Here is a 17,157-nt window from a genome sequence, read left to right as displayed (position 1 = left end):
TGACAATGGTAATGAACAAAATTGTGAGATTGTTGTATATACAGTAATATTAATCCATTGGATGATAGACAGTTTCACTTTATTAAGGCACAGACATGATTCTATTCAGGCAGCCCTCCTCTATTGATCACACACACACTGGCATTAGAGCGCATTGTTTCACTGTAGTATGTTCCTGCTGCGGCTGACTGCCTCAGCATGTATGAATGGATGAAAGAATGAATGAGTTCATCTGTCTGTGCATACGTAGAGATGAACAACACAGGCTTCATCAGCTACTGTAGATCAGTCCATCAGATGGAAATCTATGCCTTTCCTAAAGGATGTCATCAATAAATGAAAGGATTGCATTAAACCATTAATAATTGTTCTTTCCTAAACGCAGCTGTCAGATATGCACCAACCAGGATCTTCTAACAATGGGCAGCTCATTTCCCAAGAGAACTGATTGGTCAGGAGGCGGGGCTTTAGCACTCGCTCAGATCTTATCCACTTCATAAACTGGTCCCAAGCAGGTTAGGTGTTCAGCCTAAAGGTGCGTTCACACCAAATGTGACTAGATTGGCTACAGTTGCTTAAATCACCTGTGATGAGTCGCTTGAACATTGTTGCGCTTTTTGGTCGTTTCATTGCTCCAGTGATGTGACGACCGGAGAATAGTTGTGTCTGCAGAGCCAGTGGCAGCACAGAGAGGGCTGCTCACTTTTTTTCCAGTCGTACGTTTTCAGGACTTATTATAGACAGCTCCACTTGTACTTACGAAAGAATGAGTTCACTCAAATATACTTAGAATTTAAAAATCTTCTTCAAGGAGTGCGCCACTTTCATTTTGGCCCCAGTAAGTTGAAGAAGTGTACAGCCCTCCCGCTGCAGCCTTCTCGCTGTAGCAGGAGAGGTGGCTGTGGCGCTCGGCTCTACAGACAGTTTCTCTCCACGCCAGAAGACAGGCGTGGAGAGAAACTGATTGGATATCGCAACACAGTGTCTCTTGAAGTTGCTTGAAAAGTTAAACTTTTTCAACTTTGAGTGACTTCCAGCGACTCAGGGCGCACGACAAAGTTGCTGGAATCGCACGAGTCACATCGCTTGAAGGGAGGTCGCTTGAGGTTGCTTAATGTCTCGTTTTTTACATTGATTTTGAATGTAATCTAGTCGCCAGAGTTGCTGATGGCGCGTTCGGTTCCTGTTCGGTTGCGTTCAGTGTGAACGCACCTTAAACTTCATCAATTTATGGGGGCAAAATTAAAGCGATTAACTTCTTGAAAACCACAGTAACTACTGATCATAACACATTCTGAGTGAACTCAACCTTTAACATTTCCGTAAGTTGATCATTTAAACCGTAAAAGCGAAGCAAGAAGGAAAAGAAGTGATCAACCCTCTCTCTCTCTTTCTCTCTACTCTGTCACCGGCTCAACACACACACACACACACCCACACACACACACACACACACACATTGTTCCCAGGTGATCACGTCACTAGAGCGATGGAGTGACCAAAAAGCACCACTATGTGCAAGCGACTCATCAGCGGCGATTTCAGTGGCTGCAGTCGCTACAGTCGCGTTTGCTGTGAGCACACCTTAAGTTCCCACAGTGATCTAGCCCCGTAAGAAGTTAGCCAACGTTGTAGTACAGGACACACAGAATAAAGTTAGCCCGATAAGAGGAAATCCAGCTTCGTAGTACAGGCCCTGAATGTCTCTCTCTGCAGATCTGCTTTTACTGGCTAAACCTTGGGTCAAGTACCTGGGTATAGTCTGAAGAAGCCTGAAGCACTGCCAAAATACTGCCAGGTTAGCGTTGGATCTTTCTGGAAGTTATCGATGAAGACGTCATTCAGAGCCTCAGACATGTAAACTCCATTGACAATATCCGGGTCTGCAGGAAGCATAAGATATGTTAACAGACCCTCCTGTGTACTGTACTGTGTTTTACTGTGTGTGTTACCTCTGTTGTAGACATTGGTGGGGACTTGAATGTTACTCTGCTGTGTGTTGACAGGTAGTTTATTAAAATGCTCGTTCTCCTCCAGGAGGAACTCTCCTCCGAGTGGTATGGGATTCCCATCTTCATCCATCTTGTTGATCAGCATTGAGTTGAAGTACTCAAACTGGTGAGAGAATAGGCTTTATCTGTAAATGTATAATATCAGTGTGCAGGAATAGTTGTGCTTTTATTGTGAAGTCCGTACCTCCAGTGTATCATTGTATTCATGATATAAATCAGCGTCTTCTGCTGCTTCTGCTAACCTCTGCCAGGAAAATTAAGAGTTTGGAGTGTAGTTTACTATATTTAAGTATTGTTTACTTTAGACGAATGTCTCAATGGTACCTTCACAGATTTCATCTTCCTCCCCAGCATCTCCTCCATCTCCTCCGTAAACTTTTTCACCAGCTCTTCCCCGTTCACCTCCTCCAGTTTGACCACAGCCTCCACGTCCTTGTATTTCTTCAATACAGATTTACTTAAATATTTCACAAGGGGTAATTTTAAAAAAAACTTTATGCATTTACACATTTATGGGTTATTGTAAAAAGTAAAGTTTATGACTTAATTACCCTTTTTCAGCCCTAACAGCAAGTGATGATTGTCTATTCAGATTTTAATCATCGTATCCACCAAACTCAACAGCAAAGGAAATCTTTTTAGCATTTGCTGTAACAATTTGGCTTTAAAAAAAGAAAGAAAAAAGATAAAATAAAGTAAAGTAAAATCTAATAAAATAAAACAAAAGTAAAAAATATAATAGAAATATAAATATAAAAAGAATTAATTAATTTAATAATTATTATTATTATTATTATTATTATTATTATTATTATTATTATTATTATTATTATTATTATTATTATTATAATAATAATAATAATAATAATAATAATAATAATAATAATAATAATAATAATCATCTACCAGGCTCAAATTTCTATAATTTTTGTGCACAATTTTTACTGAAATATGTATGTCAATAAAAATGCTTTCCCTTCTTTTGTAATTTAAAAAAAAAATTGGATACCAATAGGACAAATATCATAAACTCTCTTCCAAACATGCATTGTGTACTCTCATGTGCAATAGCTTTGACATCTTTTTTTTAATGATTTCTCAAACCAAAACTTAATATTCAATCCAGTTTATTCAGCCATAAAGGCACAGCCACTAAATATTTCACAGAAAACAAGAAAGGCATTGATTAGACTGAGGCCTGTAATTAACGGCTTGTTGCTACATGCAATATTATTATCAGTTTTCAGGGTCACGGGATATTAAAACAAATGTCAAAGGTATTTCTTTCATTGAATTGTTTCAGTCCTTTATGTTTAAAAAAAATATCTTTGTAATGATATCATAAAAATAACTACAAGAAACTCAATACTTAATTAGCATATGTTCATGATGACACCCCCATCATCTTCTATCCCTCTTCCCTTTGGACGGTGAAGTCATGATGTGTGGCTGTAACTAAAAACAGGATGTGTTTGTGTTTTGTACATTACAGCAGGAATTTGCTTTGTCTATGGTAATACACACAGTTGGTGGTGGAGCCAGATGGTAAACGGGCCTGCCAGGGATTCTGCTGGGTGGCACGCAGAAGAAGACAGAGCTACCTAATTACCAAAAGACTTATCTGACATTTGAGTAAAGTGTGTCATCAGATTGCTCTCTGGGCCATGTGCAGATGTTGTACAGCAAATGTGTGCCAGTCAGTAGTGGATGATGGAGCAAATGGGAGAAGAGAGGAAAGGGATGAAGGCCGTCTCTGTCTTACGGGAAAACATTAGAAGCATATTTAAAGATTTTTCCTCACTGCTTTACTTTTTTTTTCTTATTTTACATCTAAAATGTTCTAAATGTCTAAAGGTCTAAAAAACACATTGTTGCTATCAATGCACAATGAAAGTAAAGAACACAAACCAAACATTTAATTTTCATACACATAATGCATGTATATATGTATTATGTTTGAATGTGGTGTAAAATCAATGAATGAATTGATAGGTGAATGAATATCATGTGTTTACCTTCTGCAGAAGCTTTGATCCTGAGTATCGGGTGGAAACTGCAGCTATTTCTTTGCCAAATGACACAGCCCACTGTTGCACCCTGGACACAAACAAGCCCTGATCAATACATTTGAATTTTTTGGTGACAAAGATAACATCACAATTTACAATGCACTGAAACAATATCATTACTTATTTTAAATAATGTTGGTCTGCTTTTATCAAGGCAGTTGATGCCTGAAATAACAAGGCAATTCATAAACACGGCAACTTCATGTAATTAAGCAATTGGAATTATTATTTATTTATTTATTTTCAAACTGATCCAGAATCAGTATATTAATCTGAATCCCCTCCAAAATATTATGGAATCTTCCATGGTGTAAGGTCTATCTTTGGTTAAAATATTTTCAAAAGCCATAAGGCCATAATCCTGCTAACAAACAAACAAATAAATAAATAACTAACCACCAGTGAACATGCTGTATTTGTAGAAAATTGTCAGAAGAAAGACACATAATGCACAATAAAACCAAAATGTACTGCAGTTCAATCAGATCAGAGCGGAAGGATATTCAAGAGAAAAATTGACCTAATCTATTATTTCCTAACATTTTATAATTTTAACATATTATCTATTTGCTGAACACCACTGTGTGACTGTAAAACATGAAGCATGTTGGGTGTTGGTTGCATGTTTGGATTTCACCTGAAGGAGTTTAAGATTTGGATTATTGGTGTCGTCACGGCTTGAGTAGATACTTAACCATCATGCAATAACACCTCGAAGGTTATTGGCTCCAGTATTTTCCACAGCAGTTGACACACACTCAATGTGTCCAAAGTGTCTCAACTTATTTGAACCTGACAGGATTTACACAAGTAAAAGAATGACACAATAATCTGTGGCTTATTCTTCAGGATGTTTAGAACTCCTGATCAGCAAAGCTTCTATATTGATGGGTGCTCAAGACTCTGTTTTAGAACGATCCTTTAAAAAAATTCATCTGTTAAGTCAAAAAAAAAAAAAGGGACTGGAATGAGTCAGGGAAAGGTTGTGTTAAAAGCTCCCTGTGAATTTACTAAAAAGGGTTTAAAATAGATTACTGTGAAGGTAACGGACGGTCAACTCTGAGGCTCCGCCGGGTCATGAGGTCATTTTGTACTCAATGGTTCAAATCCCTCATGCAAATGCAGGCAAGAGTATGTACAGGATGTGACAGATGGTTCAACCCAAGGGGAGTCGACCAGATCACTGCTAGCTACCAAACGTCCAGCCAGCAGGACAACCTGGCTACGCACAGCTATCTGCATATCACTGTAAATACTGGCATTGACTGTAAAATCTAATGGAATCACCCATTTCTTTGATACCATACTTGGTTGGTTTGTTTAAAGCTCAGATGTAACAGATGCAACATTGCCATTAAGCCAGCTTTTTTTTTTTTTTATTATTAGCACCATACAAAAAAAAAAAAAAAAAAAACTGTGCAGCTGGTGAGCAAGTGCTTCACACCACAGGTCAGACATGGTCGGATTAAAACAGGGCTTTAAAATGCAAGGCAGCATCGACCTGAACTAACCTGCAATTTAACATGAAAGATGATACTGCAATGTACCTTACATATAAACCACTTTTTTGTCACTGTAAATACATTTATGTTCAAAACTGCCTGAGTCATAGAGTAGCTATAGCAATTAGTGAGTAGCAAATTATTAATGAAAACATTTTATTCAGAGTTATTTAGTTGAATAATTGTGGTGGTATTTTCCACTTCTTAGATTATTAAGATATTTTATGGTAGTTTATAACAGTAAACAGAAGTTTATCTCAGTTGTGTGATAGGGATAATGTATTTTTATCCAGGGACTTTATTTTGAAAGGATAGACATAGGCTGTGTTCAAAATCGCATACTAAATTCTCTTGAAACACTTCTTGTTTTAGTTTGTTCCCAGTATTCCCTGTGATATCAGAATGAAGTAAAAACATTTCTAATCGTCTTTGGTACGCCACATCCCACAATGCAATGCTCGAAAATTTCAACAAACGGAGGCTGTGTTCGAAAACACATACTAACGTACAACTCATACGAAGTCTGACGTCAAAATGAGTATGTACTAGTACGTTCACATTAGATCGTATGGAAAGATTAAGTACGCAAGAAATACCTGGATGTACGTATACTACATTGGGACATTTTTAAGTATGCACGGTGGGCACACTAGTTAAACTCAACCGCTCCATGATGCATTGCGAGCGGAACATAAAATCGGCTTCAAGCTAAAAGTCAAATATCCTCGTTTCAAAACAAAAGCTTGTCTTCTTGTCTTCCATTAGTTTTTAATGATTTTGTAAATAGGGCTCTTGTTTTGAAGTTAACCTGAAGTTTAGTCAGGAGCACAATGGCGGATCTGCAAAAATCTCAGAAATGTCGGCATGAAATGTGTTTCCATGAGTTTTATGGATCAAATGACCACATGTTGATATTGTGCTTGGTCACTTTCTCGGTTAAAATGTTTTCAGAACTTTCAAAGGTGGAGAATCAATGGAGATATTTAGCCTCAGCGTGAATTAAGTTTTTGTCGTTGTAGGTTCGAAATGCATCTTGGGAAACTTGGAAGTACTGTATACTTCAGTGGGAACGCTCATCATCCTAATCATCCAAACCATACTAATAGTATATACACAGTATATAGTATGTAGTATATTAGTATGCGATTTCAAACACAGCCATAGATTTGAATATCACACAGGAAGTTGCACCCATAATATTTAGAATTTAAGATCATAAATATCTACAGGACAAAAAGCACATTTTGAATGTGGATTGCAAATGTGTTTGTACATGAACTACAATGTACTTGTTGATATCGGATGTGTAGGTTTTTTTGTTATTTTTCTTCCTTTCAGGAATAGATTGAACTTCTCCAGCCTAAACTCTAAACGGGTTCCAAGGAAAGCACTGCCAAATTTCCTCCGGGCAGTGGAACCTTGTGAGCTCAGTGACCTGTGCTGGCCAGCTGAACTCTGCAGTCTCTGGAGCTTTAATCGTTCTCAGCATCACCAACATGCCGACTCGCAGCACAGATGCTGTCTAAGCTGTAAACAGAACTCAAACGCTTCCTTCGCAAATCGAGCTGCCCAAGCAAACAGTCCCTGAAGACACAGGGGATCGACTCAACTGTAACAACCTATATACATAAAGAAAGACTTCAGCAGTATTTTATGAAGATACAAATAAAAAAAAGCTGTGATTGTGACACAACGCTTTTGTCTCTGCACCGACTCTCCCAAAGGGCTCCTGAGGACTGACAGTAAATCAATCTGTGTTTGCGAGTAAAAAAAAAGAGGTTTTTTCCAGATTTTACTGAATAAATAAACAGAAAATGTTGCTTAATAAGAAGAAAATCCTCTTTGTAGCGTGCACTTAATGCATTACTTTTAAACCGAGCATGAGAATGGGATTTCAGTAGCTTGAAACATGGTAATGAACATGAAGTTAATGCTTGACCCCCACCGTTTTATTCATTTTGGTCATTTCAAAATGTTGTTTGTCCTTTTTTGCATTAGTTAAAAAAGCACACCTGTTTATCATAGTCTCAAATTGTTTCTTCAGAACATTCACACTGATGTTAAACCAACCCAATTTCAAACTCATACCAAAATTGCTTTTATAGAATTCAATTCTGTTCATCATGTTTCATGTTACTCTAACATTACCTATGGGGTCCCACAGGGCTCAGTGTTGGGTCCTATATGTAAATGACATATGCAGAGTATCGGATAAATAAAGACTTGTGGTTTTTGCAGATGACACAAATATAATATCTATCGGTGAGGATTTGCAGCAACTGTTGGATGTGGTCATGGAAGTAGTGAGTAAATTAAAATCATGGTTTGACGAAAACAAACTCTCTCGGAATTTGGACAAAACAAAATGAATTTTATTTGGTAGCCGTAATACAAGCGTAGACGTGAGAATGATAATTAATCATGTAGATATTTAGAACACAAATGAATACAAATTTCTTTAAGTTATATTGGACCATGAACTTTGCTGGAAAGCCCATGTTGGACAAATTGGCTCTAAAGTGTTGGGTCGAACCAAATACCTTTGCCATACCTGCTATATTGTGTTGAGGTGTGGGGGAACACCTAAAAAACCACCCTACAGACATTATGTTTATTGAAAAAAAAAAAAAGGAATGAGGATTGTACAAAAAGTGGGTAACAGAGACCACAGCAATCAACTGTTCTTAAAGACAAGAGCATTAAAATGTATGGATCTGGTCAACTTTGAAACAGCGCAAGTAGTTTTCAAAACCAGAAATAAATGATTACCTGATAACTTAAATAAATTGTTTATGGTCAGAGAGCGAGGGTATAAACTGAGGGGAGAGCAAAATTTAAAACAACCCAGTGTAAGAACGACTCTCAAAAGTAATGGCATTACTGTCTGTGGGATGACTTTGTGCAACGCTTTACAAAAAAACATCAAAATGAATAATAATGTCATAAAACTGGAGATATGTTGTTAAAAAAAAAGTCATTCTTGAGATGTATAGTACTGCTGCAATTGCTCCATAACATTCTAAGAATCCATTATAAAGACATAGAAGCGTTATAAAAACAGATGAAAGTATATGATTAAAGCTTGAAACATTACTTCATACCATATAGATTATTTTTTTATTGCCCATCCATAAAGTCAGCAGAATGATGGTCCATTGTTCTATGAATCTGTGAAAACATTTATTTAATATCCACTGTTATCCAGGAAGTTTATTATTATTATTATTATTATTATTATTATTATTATTATTATTATTATTATTATTATTGTTATTATTATTATTATTATTATTATTATTATTATTATTATTATTATTATTTGTGTCATAGTATATAGTCATCTTAAAGATGTAAATCCTTGTTTTAATCAGAAATAAAAATGGGTTGATAGTGACCAAAAATGGTGGAAAAAGATGGTGAAATGGGATTTTATTTTTAAAAACCACAGAAATTGGTTGAAAGTTGCAAATTAGAGTGGCCAAAAACAAATAGAAAAGTGGTGAAAAGGGTTCAAAGTGTCAATAATGGAACAATTAGTTTAAACTGGTAAATGACGGGAATGCCAATTTGTGAATGTGGTTAAATTGGCCAAAATAGGCATGAATTATGGTGAAAAGAGATTTAGAGTGATAATAATGGGGCAATAATGTGACATTTGGTGGGAGAAGTGATGGAAAGGGTTTATAAGTGCCTAAAATATCTTGAAAGTGGAAAAAAGCCAAAAAGGCATTAAAATTTGATGGAGAAGTGGCAGAAATGGGAGTAATGTAGCAAAAATGCACTAAAAGGAGCCAAAAAAGTTTGGTGTAGTTGCAGTAAAAGGATAACATTTTTTTTTTTACTCAAATTGTTAAAAAGAAATTTTTACTGTCTTGAAGGCAAGGTTGATAAGTTGAACCCCTGGCCTACAGGTACCTGAATGGGGTATTTGTGACCTAAATTTGAAATAACTGTATTGACTTGTCTATCTCAGAAGCTTAAAGAAAGGATCGAGGATGCTCTTTCATGGCCCTCGTTTTCAAATGCTTCTCCTGTGTTAAAAAAGTTTTTCCTCTTTTTTCTCCCACTGTTATGTCCTGATTGTTTGTCTGTAACCACACTCACGTTTCTGGTGAGATCTTCATCTGGCCATCGACCATCAGGCACAGTGAACTGGAGAGGATAATCCACATCAGCATCATCAACCTCCTTCTGTGTGGCCCACTTCTGCCAGATTTACTGGCATTCCCGGCATTCCCCAGACTCCAGCAGTTCATCCCTGCAGCTGCTGCGATCTGAGTCAGTCCAGTGACTGTTGCACACTGGACCCAAGACAAAAAAAAAAAGAAGAAGTATTAAAATAGGTGAAAAAGTAGCTTGAAATGTATTCATCAGAAATCTAAGCAGAAATAATATATATCTAAATTTATTTAACCTAAAATATCATTACTTAGCTAGATACTGTATCTATGCACAGTGTACTACTTTCACTTTTAATGGAACGTTATACACTTTCTCACTGTTTAAATTCTTAATTTCAGAATATAACTGTAATAGGGACAGACTAGCGCTACTACGTTACAACAAAGGCACATCTACAGAAGACAGTGAAATCTAACCTGCTGCTCACCGGTCTCATTTTAGTTTAGTTTATTTCAAACCTTCAGCACAACAAAAAAAAAGTTTACAAATGCAGACAGACACAAACAGCAAAAAAGGAACATTTGCAAGGTTTGATTTTAAAATAAAATAAAAAATAACAAAAAAATATAACACCAAAATGATTTCTTTCTGCATAAAGTATATCATTACAATATTCAGGAAACTTTTACTTTACTTCTTTACTTTACTTCTTCTGGCCTCCAATGCAACATTTTTCTGGTGTATTCCTAATGTCTATTATCTGTAGTAAACAAAGAACACTATGCTATCTGCACATGCCAAAACCACTACGATTTTATTCTATTAATTTACTATTTTTGTTCATAAATTGTTTTAGGTATCCTACTTTCTTGGGTTAGCCTTGGGCCCTGTAAGTAACTTAACCATGTTATGTGCGTCTGCTTTTTGTCATATCATGTCACACTGTGATGGAAATGTGTAAGATAAAGGACGTTTGTCCTTCAACTGCACAAAAAATTTAAGTGTAAATGAAAGTAACCAGCAGCTGAAATGAAAAGTGACTCAAACATTACAACTGTGTTAGATTTGTGTGGAAAAGCAGACGTGAGTTTTGTCTCAAGCTCAAAACTATAGCTGACAATGTTAGGCTACTTTAGCTATTTCAAAAGTTAGCTTTTAACATTGGCCGTGACTATCTTTACGTAATACGTGTCAATAGACTGGCAGTCTATCCGTACACAGCCAGTTTAGGTCATATGATCGGTGCACCACATGACTTAAAGTTCCGTCAGTTGTATTTTAGCTCATATTTATTTTTAGCTATTCCGCTAACCCTTTTATTTTAGCCCTAACCCTAATCCTAACCCAGGAAATACCCTAATATATATATTTTTTTGTATATGTATGGCGGTATGAGGTATAAGGTGGAATTTGCCGTGTTAAATATGTTAAAATGTAAAAATATTTATGTCAAGAGTGGGATTCAAACCCACAACAGCTGTCGTACCCATTGTCCCAGGGGCTATGGCCACGTATAACGTATCTATAGACACTTTTGTTAACATTTAGCTTACAATAAAATGTACATACCTCAGTATCACCATGAATAGCTCCAGAATTGGCTGTTTTAGCGAAATGATGCTGTTAGAGCCATATCATTATTATGTCATTATTAAAACTTCGTTTTTTGTGTGTTGCCACTACAGATACAACATTAGTTAATAAAACTAAACATTATGCCAACAGTGTGACTTCCATTGCTTAATAGTTGCCTACCAATTTAAAAGGTAACTAGCATTACATGCTACTGTGGTAGCCTACTATTAATAGGCTACCATAGTAGCATGAAATGCTAGTTATCTTTTTAAATATTTTTAAATTACATTTGTATAAACACAACCTGTTATTACCCAACCATTACTATCATAAATATCACTGTTAGAATTACTAACTACAATATTTTTGTTGGAATCCCTGCTATTAGCCACATGCTAAAGCTAGCTAGCATGGACCCCAATGTACCCATGTGGTACCATACATACATTATACATGGCACCTCAAAAATGTCGTTTTTCACAAAAAAATAAATAAAAATAAAACTTGTGGTAGCTTATTAACATGACAAGCTAATTTTCTCTCAAGATGCTAAATAAATATGTGCTAATGCAATGCTACTGCTGGATAGTTTCCTAAGAAACTTTAAAACTGTAAGAAATATTCAAACTTTAAATAAAAGCACCTGGGGGAACCATCAACTTGAAGGCACTAAAATTCAAGGATTTGGTCGAGTTAAAAACAATTAAAATCATGCACAAATTAAATCACAATCAGTCACCAAAGGGCATTCAAAAGTTGTTCCAAATAAGAGAAAACAGTCTTAGGTAAATATAGTTGGGAAAAAAAAAAGAAAAATATAAAAAAAAAAGATAATACAGCTTGTACGAATCAACACAAAAACACACTTTATATATCAGTCAAATGGTTTCATCTACGTAACAGTTGCAGCGAAGAAATAATTTTCTTTTTTTTTTTTTCTTTTTTTTTAAAGGATACGAGAGAGAATCAGAAAGATTAACAAAGTGCCATATTTTCTTTTACTGTTTTGTTTTCCTACATTTGATTAAATTATGAAAAAAAAAAGAGTACAAGCAACAAAATAGACTAAATAAGATTCATTAACTTCGTCCTACACCCTTTTGTACAACGTATGATTATCTACATTGTTATTCAGTCTCTATTTTTTGCCTGAGCACTTTTTTTTTCCTATTTTGTATTTTTTATTTATTTTTATTTCAACCTGTTTAAATAAATAAAAAAAATAAACAGACTATAACATTTTTAAAAAGCAACTACATGGGTAAATATTTTTTAATATTTGAAGACTAATTGATTTTAAAACTTGAATTATAATCATGCCTCCGAGAGATAATTTATTCATTATATGGAAACGTATCAACTGCATCCGGGACTTATGGGTACGTTTTTCGCATTTTCCGGACATTTTCTACGTAAGCGTAAAGTACCTGTGTTTTCACTCAAGGTTCTTCCGATAACGTGGGTTTGAATCCCACTTTTGTCATGTACCGTATAATTTTTAATTTTAACATATTTAACACGGCAAATTCCACCTTTGAAAATACACATACGAAAAAAAAAAATTATATTTCAGGGTATTTCCTGGGTTAAGGTTAGTGATAGCGCTAAAATAAAAGGGTTAGCGGGGTAGCTAAAAATAAATATGAGCTAAAATAAAACTGACAGAACTTTAAGTCACGTGGTGCACCTATCATGTGACCTAAACTGGCCAATGAGGAGCACTCTGTATGAATAGCCACAGCCTAATTTATTAATTAATACTAATGTAAAAATATAAAAGCTTTTAAGAGTGAAATTTAGTCAATTATTCCCCTTGCTCAGCAAATGATGATCTGAAGAGCAAAACTGTGATTTTGACAACGGATAAAGATCATTATCCTAAAACCAGTCACAGGATTAACAGTGGACGTGGCCTCTAGGAATGATGCTGAGAAGTTAGAAAGTCATAAAGTGGAAAGGCTTAAAGCTCGACCTAGTTGCAAGTCAAAGGTGAAACAATCCCCTGATTTAGAGGAGTATAGTATAGTATAGTACTCACTGTGTCATGTTGTCTGATGTCAGAGTTCAAAGGTCACCAGCTGAGAGTTGATAGTGGACAGTTGATGAGTGATTTTGTGTCAGCTGAGTTGTTGACGAGGCTTTCTTCCAAAAGAGTCCAGAAAGTCTCCATTGTCAGATGTGGTTTTAGAGCTCAGTGTGTGACAGTGGAGTGTCACCATGGTCCTACACCTCCCTGTCTACCAGGCTTTTTCCCTCCCATCATCCACACTTTCCTCTGAGTGGATCTGTGGAGCGTCTGGACACAAAAGGAAAAGACTTGAGTTTCCTTTCCTTAATGATTGCTGCTCAGTATTCCCAGGAGAAATATTCCCCAACAAAATCCTGGTGAGTATTTTGGAATGTCCTGTTCAGATCCAACATAGCAAAGGGAGAATCCACTATCAGATCAGATGGAGCGTGTCGTAATGGATGGATGTCCCTCGTAGTATCTCTTCCTACTCTCCTACAGTTTATAACATAATCCAAGCAGGATTAAACCCCTCCTCCCTTCATCCGTCCTCTTCACTCTCTGTACTGCTTCCTCACACACACACACACACACACACACACACACACACACACACACACACACACACACACACACACACACACACACACACACACACACACACACACACACACACACACACACACACACACACACACACACACACACACACACACACACACACACACACACACACACACACACACACACACACACACACACACCTTCCAACTCTCTCTCTCGCCCTCGTCTTATATGGAATACTCTTTGACTCACTGTCTCTCTGCTCTTCTTTTTTTTTTTATCTCATTTATTTTTCTCTTCATAATCTTAAACTTTAGATTTTCCTTTTGACCTACTTTACTTTGGTTTTGATGGTTTGTTTGTTCTTAAGATGAGCATAGATGACCTGCACTGCCATGATTAGGAATTGCATAAAGTCAAGTGCTACAGACTTGAAAAAGGAGGAGAAACTTACAAAGTGATGAGAAGAAAAAAAATAGAAAAGCATTTTTATTAGTTTTTTTTTTTTTTTTTTAATGGAATAAGCATCATCAAATAATATCAAAGGGATCCTGGTGGTTGGTTATCCTGCTATGGAAGAGTAAGAGTGTGTGAACCTGACTGACACAGATTTTAATGCAAACACAATGAGACACCTAGTGGATTCTCACTGCCTAACACCCAATTGCTTTTATAGAAAGCAACATAATGTACCACTGTTAACACTTTACTTCAGATCAACAGAACTGAATACGTTGTGAAATATAAACATGCATTCTATACCCAGGGCTGATACTTTTGGAGCACAGATTGTAAAGTTGGACCTGCTAAAATAAACAGAAACAGTTTAGATTTAACATTTAGATTTAGATTTAACATTAAGATTTAGATTTAACATTTAGATTTAGATTTAACATTAAGATTTAGATTTAACATTTAGATTTAACATTTAGATTACATATTAAGATTTAGATTTAACATTAAGATTTAATATTAATATTTAGATTGAACATTAAGATTTAGCTTTAACATTTACATTTAAATTTGGATTTTACATTTAAATTTGGATTTAACATTTAAATTTATTATTTAACATTAAGATTTAGATTTAACATTTACATTTAAATTTTGATTTAACATTTAGTTTTAGATGTAACATTTAGATTTAACATTTAGATTTAACATTAAGATTTAATATTAAGATTTAGATTGAACATTAAGATTTAGATTTAACATTTACATTTAAATTTGGATTTAACATTTAGATTTATTATTTAACATCAAGATTTAGATTTAACATTTACATTTACATTTGGATTCAACATTTAGATTTAACATTAAGATTTAGATTTAATATTAAGATTTAAATTTAACATTTACATTTAAATTTGAATTTAACATTTAGATTTAACATTTACATCTAAATTTGGATTTAACATTTAGATTTACATTAACATTTACATTTAATTTTTAAAATTTAGATTAAATTAAAAACACCCACACATTTTACAAATATTGCTGTAAATCTGGTCAAAAATCACATACATTTTTTAAGGGTTTGTTGCAAAAAGCTTCTGTTTATTTTAGCATGTGCAACTTTACAATCGCCGCCCCATAGATACGTTCTTATTTTAGATGGAAAATCCTATTAAAAAAGTTAAAAATAAATCTTTAAAATTCAAATTTACTGACTCGCCAAAAAATGCACACAGAACACTCACTTCTGCTTTTAACAGGACTCACAGATGTACTTGTTATCACAAATAACTTTGAATTATGTTTCATTTTTTAACTTTTAAACAATAAGCCAAAATAAATAAAAAAAACAATGAAAATTGCTGCTAACAAACTAATATTGTCCTGAAAAAGCATCCGAACACAAATACCACAAATATAATATAATCTTAATTAATTAAAATTATTTATAGGAAGAATGAATACCCAACAGTCTCAACATTACTCTTGTTTAAAGTTTTTAAACTGACACACAAAGCAGGTCTAATAATAATAATAATAATACAGATAAGAAAAGTGCATCAGATGCACATTTTATACATACTGTATAAAAAATGCTTAAATTTTCTAATTTAATGTTGTAAATTCTATAAATAAATGAGGGTGAAAACCTTCAAACAGCTGGATAATCTACCTTTTTTTTAAAAAAAAGTCTTCTCTCTTAATATCTTAAAACACAAACAGGTCCAAACTCACATACACACAATAGAAGGTTCGCTCATGTTATTATGAAAATGAAAAAGCATTAGATGTGAGTGACAGGACAGGAGAAACAATAATGCCACTGTGAGTGTACAAAAGGATTAGATTAGTCCAAAGCAGCTCACACACTGTCACACAAACATACATGTACATAATACATATGTGTACACACACACTCACACACACGTTTATACACACCAGCAGTGTGTAACAGCTGTGGGACTCCTCCCCCACTGACCCAGATCACTAACAGTCAGGATGGACTCCTCTCAAGTCCTGGTTCCTTTTTATTATACCATATTATTATGTGAGAGAAGGAAAAAACCAAATATGATCTCAGCTTCAGCACAAAAACATCTGTCACTAAAATTCAAAAGGACACGACAGTCGTCAGCTGATGTCTGATAAAAAAAAAGCAGGAGATTAAAAACAGATGATTTGAGTTCCTATACTGTCAGGGGAGATCAAGAAACACAAATATCAATGCTAGGATATGAAATATCAAATATGATCACATGCAGGGGCGTAGCACCACATTTTGGGCCCTGGGTACAATAAACTATCTTGTTGGGTCCCTACTGTAAGCTATGTACACTTTTTTTTTTTTGCCCGGAAACTATAGAGGATTTTCACAGAGCGTCATCAACCCGGAAGTCGCCATTTTGGAGATAAAGCAGCAGGTTTACAACAGCTCCAACATAAATAATCTAAAAATACATATACATACATAAATATCGTACATATATACTGTATATATATATAAAACAGACTTCTGAGGGCCCCCCTTTCTTTGGGCCCTGGTTCTCAGTACCCTTTACCCCCCCCCCCAGTCCGACGCCCCTGATCTCATGTAACAAAGCTACAAAAACCCACTGACAAGCTTGTTTCCACATTAAAATCTTCAGTCTCGTACCTTTTATTAGAGAAAATCAAATATTTTAGTCAAAGCCTTGTTATGACCAAAGTTTAGTCTTTTCAGGTTACATTATTTTGTACACATTTATTCAGGATCTGAAGTCTAGTTTTGCTTTCCTAGAGAGCCACAGTACTGCGTGTTTGTCATGATAATGTAGTAACTATGCATGAACGTCATGTAAACAGTTTATCGT

At 35.1% G+C, this 17,157-nt stretch overlaps 1 protein-coding gene across 2 annotated transcripts in view; it reads right to left on the bottom strand.

Annotated features, from left to right (window-relative positions):
- The window catches only part of cacna2d4a (calcium channel, voltage-dependent, alpha 2/delta subunit 4a), a 101,228-nt gene extending 87,401 nt beyond the window's left edge, over nucleotides 1-13,827 (bottom strand). For both annotated transcript variants that reach the window (XM_028448373.1, XM_028448374.1), the window contains exons 1-7: nucleotides 13,319-13,827; nucleotides 9,688-9,884; nucleotides 4,028-4,109; nucleotides 2,337-2,453; nucleotides 2,197-2,256; nucleotides 1,953-2,115; nucleotides 1,752-1,883 (exon numbers count right to left, since the gene is read on the bottom strand). In XM_028448373.1, the coding sequence (XP_028304174.1) occupies nucleotides 1,752-1,883; nucleotides 1,953-2,115; nucleotides 2,197-2,256; nucleotides 2,337-2,453; nucleotides 4,028-4,109; nucleotides 9,688-9,839 (706 nt within the window). In that variant the 5' untranslated portion in view covers nucleotides 9,840-9,884; nucleotides 13,319-13,827. The remainder of the gene's footprint in view (nucleotides 1-1,751; nucleotides 1,884-1,952; nucleotides 2,116-2,196; nucleotides 2,257-2,336; nucleotides 2,454-4,027; nucleotides 4,110-9,687; nucleotides 9,885-13,318) is intronic.
- Between the last annotated feature and the right edge of the window lie 3,330 nt (nucleotides 13,828-17,157).

The sequence above is a fragment of the Gouania willdenowi genome, chromosome 6, assembly GCF_900634775.1.
Source record: "Gouania willdenowi chromosome 6, fGouWil2.1, whole genome shotgun sequence".
NCBI classification, from domain to species: domain Eukaryota; kingdom Metazoa; phylum Chordata; class Actinopteri; order Blenniiformes; family Gobiesocidae; genus Gouania; species Gouania willdenowi.
The sequence above is the reverse complement of the archived record's forward strand: the minus strand, read 5'-3'. Positions and strand labels throughout refer to the sequence as shown.